At 44.7% G+C, this 4,146-nt stretch overlaps 1 protein-coding gene across 1 annotated transcript in view; it reads right to left on the bottom strand.

The window, feature by feature from the left end:
* The window catches only part of APOC2 (apolipoprotein C2), an 18,452-nt gene that overhangs the window by 1,288 nt on the left and 13,018 nt on the right, over positions 1-4,146 (bottom strand). Inside the window, exon 3 of the mRNA XM_018561336.1 lies at positions 1,973-2,132. Coding sequence (XP_018416838.1) covers positions 1,973-2,132 — 160 coding nt within the window. The remainder of the gene's footprint in view (positions 1-1,972; positions 2,133-4,146) is intronic.

Here is a 4,146-nt window from a genome sequence, read left to right on the forward strand (position 1 = left end):
ATTTTATTCATATTTATTATAGATTTTAATTATTAGTTTAAATCATATTACTAATGAAATTACTAATTTACAAATTATATTATTGATATTAAAACAATTATAGTATGCAAGTTATTTAAATACATTTATGACTCCACTTTATACTTCGTGTACGATGAATTATGTCTGTTATTTTAGCAGTGAAAAAGGGAATGCAGATTTCCAAAATGTGTTTGCTTCCCTTTTAAATCTTTAAACGAGAAGTAAAGCCAATGTTTTTTTTGGCTATATTTTTCTTTTGGGTCACAGAAGTACAATATATTTCCCTTACCTTTCTATCCTATGTACAGGACTATCGGAACCCAGACCAGGTTTTCGGTTGACTGGGTCAGAATAATCCAGCTCGGGTTTGTTGTCTCTCACCTGGATTGTTAATTGCTTAATGGTTGATTATCAAGGTGAGATAAAAGGGGAAGGCTGAAGTATGATGTGTCTCTGGCCTGGGACTCAGACAGCATTCTGAGAGAGCTACAAGTTGGATGGTTGTGAGTAAAAGGTTGCTGAAAATACTTTGGTTTTGTGAGGTGGCTGAGATAAGCTCACCAGCTGTTGGAGAGGAAGCCTGCCTGCTTAGTTAGAGCCTGGATGGCAAGAATGTATTTTCTGTTTTATTTTTATTTTATTGCAACCTTTTCAATAAAAACTGACTCAAGACAAACAAAAAACACGTTTTTGAGGAGCGCGACTACCTATGATAAGAGTAATGGCCCAATGTGCTGAACTTGGGAAAATGCATAACAGTGTGCAATACAGACAACCAAAACTGATTTGTCATATGAAAGGGGACAAATTGATGACTTACAGTTGGGATGTGAGCCTATATGCCCTGGTGTCTCTCACAATATGTTCTCCACGGTCTGTTTAATGCGATGTCCACAGCTGGCAGGTGGGAAGAGAGTGGGTGTCTGCCCGGACCGGAGTGGGAAAACGAGGTGTCAGCCGATGTCACGAACTCAGCTGGCCAGGCTGAGCCGCGGCGGCTGAGACGGGAAAGCAGTGAGCCGCGATCGGCTCCGTAGCCCCAGACTCTATGCGTGTGGTTACAGTACTAGATGTGACTGTCAGCGGGCTGTCAGCGGAGTGCACAAAAACAAGACTCGCAGGTGGGCTGTACAGAATCCATGCTAGGCTCTGCAGGGTCCCTTTAGCAGCAGTGTGATCATCTTACCTGCTGCTTGGTCCCTGGCCTCTTCCACCGCTGGACTGGTGTTGCCGCACCTGGCCTCCTCCGCAGCCTGACGACTCTTCTGTGACCTGGTGTTCTGTCGAGTATGCAAAGGCTTCCTACGTTGCGATGACGCCCTGGCCCCACCCCTTCCTGATCCAACGTCATCCCGCCTCGCCCCACCCCTTCTGCTGCTCCACCTAGCCCCCTTCTGCTGCTCCCTCCATCTCCTCTGCCTCTTTTACCTCCTCCACTGTCGCCACTTCCTCTGCCTCCTTGCGGACTCCGTCCTTTGACGCCGCCGTCTCCTCCGCACGAGTGTTTAACTGTTTTGGGGGTGGCATTTTTGCCATCCTCCCTGAATCTGCCGCCCAAGGCAAAAGCCTTGTTTGCCTTGCGGCAGATAAGCCCCTGAGTGTATATCCTCCCGTGACCCTTAAGAGAACTAATGGGATCAAAAGGTTACCCCATAGTTCTCTTTTAACTAAGGTACCATGGGGGATGCCATTGCTGACCTCCCTTTCTTAAAATACAATTCCCTAGCTGCGATAATGATCCCATGGCTTCAGAACTTTCTGACTTCCGAAGGCCAACTAACATCTTCAGAAGGAGATCAGCAATGATGGCTTCTATATTTCACTTTGTGCAGGTTTCTGAGGGGAACACAAAACAAAATCACCATTGCACTTTTGACCACATATTGTACTGAAAATATAACATGAAGTTAACTTAGGAGGTATCCATTTATATTGTTTCTCATATACTCACTGCACTTTGTCAGGAACTCCAGTCTGTTTTACTTTGTCATACAGTCCCTCTGCTGCAAAGCTGATGCTGCTGAATGCTGAATTGACATATCCTTGTACTGTAGACAAAATGCCCTCATCCTCTGCAGCATCTCTCTTATGTAGCCTGAAGCTCTCAATTCCTAAAGAAAGAAAGATGAGAAATAAATAAACAGTATGTTGAAGACTAGTTGAACTTTCAGTTTAAATCAGCTGAATACATTCCAGGTGCATCAAAACAAAAGGTGTGCAAAGTCTTAGTTTGTTTTCTTTAGAAACCAGCCACAGCCTGAGTGGAAAAGCCTGTCCCGTGCCAGCATGCTGCAGAGTAGAACAGTGGTCTCTCTGCCGAGGTCAGACACGCCCCCTGCTGAGTCGGCATCAATGATTTCAAATCAGTTCAACTCATTCTCTCTGTTGATTGGAGAGCCCTAACTCTGACACAGCAGGAATAGTATTTCTGTTCTTCATTCAGTCCTGAGACTCAGGGGTGTCCCGAGGCCGGGTGTCACCTGGATCGTATACCGGGTAACACCCCGCTGTGGTGTCATCGCGCATGCGTGTGACATCACCACGCGTGGCCATCTTGGTGATGCCTGCTAGCGACCATCTTGGCAATGGACCCTGGAAGAGAGGGGAGGGGACGTTCACCCAGCGGGATGAGGAATGCCACCGGGTCCCCTCCTCTCTCCTGCAACTTTTGGGCTCTCGTTTCATGACCGAGTGCCCAACTTTTCAGAGGGGGTGACACCAAAATGACTGTCAGTCATTTTGGGGTCAACCCTCCAATGGTGTCACTCGGGTGTGGGCCACACCCCCCGCACCATCCTTGTGATGCCACAGCTGAGACTTACACAGCTCTGCCACACAGCACAGTCCTTCCTGCCAGGGCAGGAGACCTGATTATTCTGTGCTGCAGTGAAGGAATGCTTACGGGTCTTGTCCCTTTTCCAGTCTGTGGTCTGGAGAGTAAAGAGAGAGGCCGCAGACTGGTGAGCTCTTCTGTTTGTCACTTCACTTTCTCCTCCTATAAGCTTGTCCCTTGTTAGCCCATGGACACTAAAATACAACTGCTGGCTCAGTGTCCTGTGTCACCCTCTCCCAGTCTGAGATCTTCTGTATAGAGAATGCAAGGCTGATGCCAAATCAAAATCAGGAACCACCAAAAAAAAGGAACATTTTAAAAACCTCCAGGTCACAATGACTTCTTAAAAATTACATTACATTAAAGCTTCCCCTAACACTTAGGGGTCTATTTTTATTCATTTTGCAGGGCCCTTTGCTCTGCGCACATCTGTGAGCATTCATTTTGGATGAATAATGCCAAAAATGAATGTTCTTAATTTTTTTTTCCCATTGTGAATGTATTGTGTTATATTGATACATTATGGCCACTAGATTGAGCTGCTGAGCACAGGAAATAATGATTCATTGTAGAATTGTTTATAAATAAACCCCTTAAAGTGTATCTAAACTCAATAACAAAGATGTAATATATTGAATCATTGCTTAAGGGCTTGTTCACACCAAATGCAGACCAGATCTGCATGAGTTTCTGCATACCAGTGCAGTGTGTTACACTGCGTTTTTGCCGCGTTCTGGGCCGTTTTTGGAAAAAAAACACTTCTTTTTTTTGTTTAAAATGGGCTTTCAGTGCGTTCCAGTATGTTTGCATGCATTTTTGATGAGGTTGCATGCATTCCAGAGCAGGTAAAATAGGGTTTGCTGCAGCTTTTTTTACATGCTCCGGAACTGAACGCTGCTGTATGAACTAGAGCCCAAAATACCATTGGAATACATTGGACGCAGTTTTGAAAACAGTCTAACTGCTTTTGGAACGCGCTTGGTGTGAACAAGCCCACAATGTGGTGGCTGCATTCATTTTTTCAGTGTCACCTGTTGATTCTGCCAGTGACTCATTTTCTGTCCCCCAGGACAGGAAGTATGTTAAGACTACATAAACACCTCAACCCTATCCTCTTCTTGACATGGGGAGAGGTATTCTGTAGTCCAAAGAGACAGCTACAAATTATGCTAATAGCAGTTGAAAGAGGCAGAGAGCACAGAAAGTTATCAGTTCAATAGATTTCTGGCAGGATCAACAAGTGTTAAATTGTATTTATTGGACAGATATTTATATATTATTATTATTATTAT

Source organism: Nanorana parkeri, unplaced genomic scaffold, assembly GCF_000935625.1.
Source record: "Nanorana parkeri isolate BGI_ZX_2015 unplaced genomic scaffold, ASM93562v1 scaffold517, whole genome shotgun sequence".
Lineage (NCBI taxonomy): Eukaryota > Metazoa > Chordata > Amphibia > Anura > Dicroglossidae > Nanorana > Nanorana parkeri.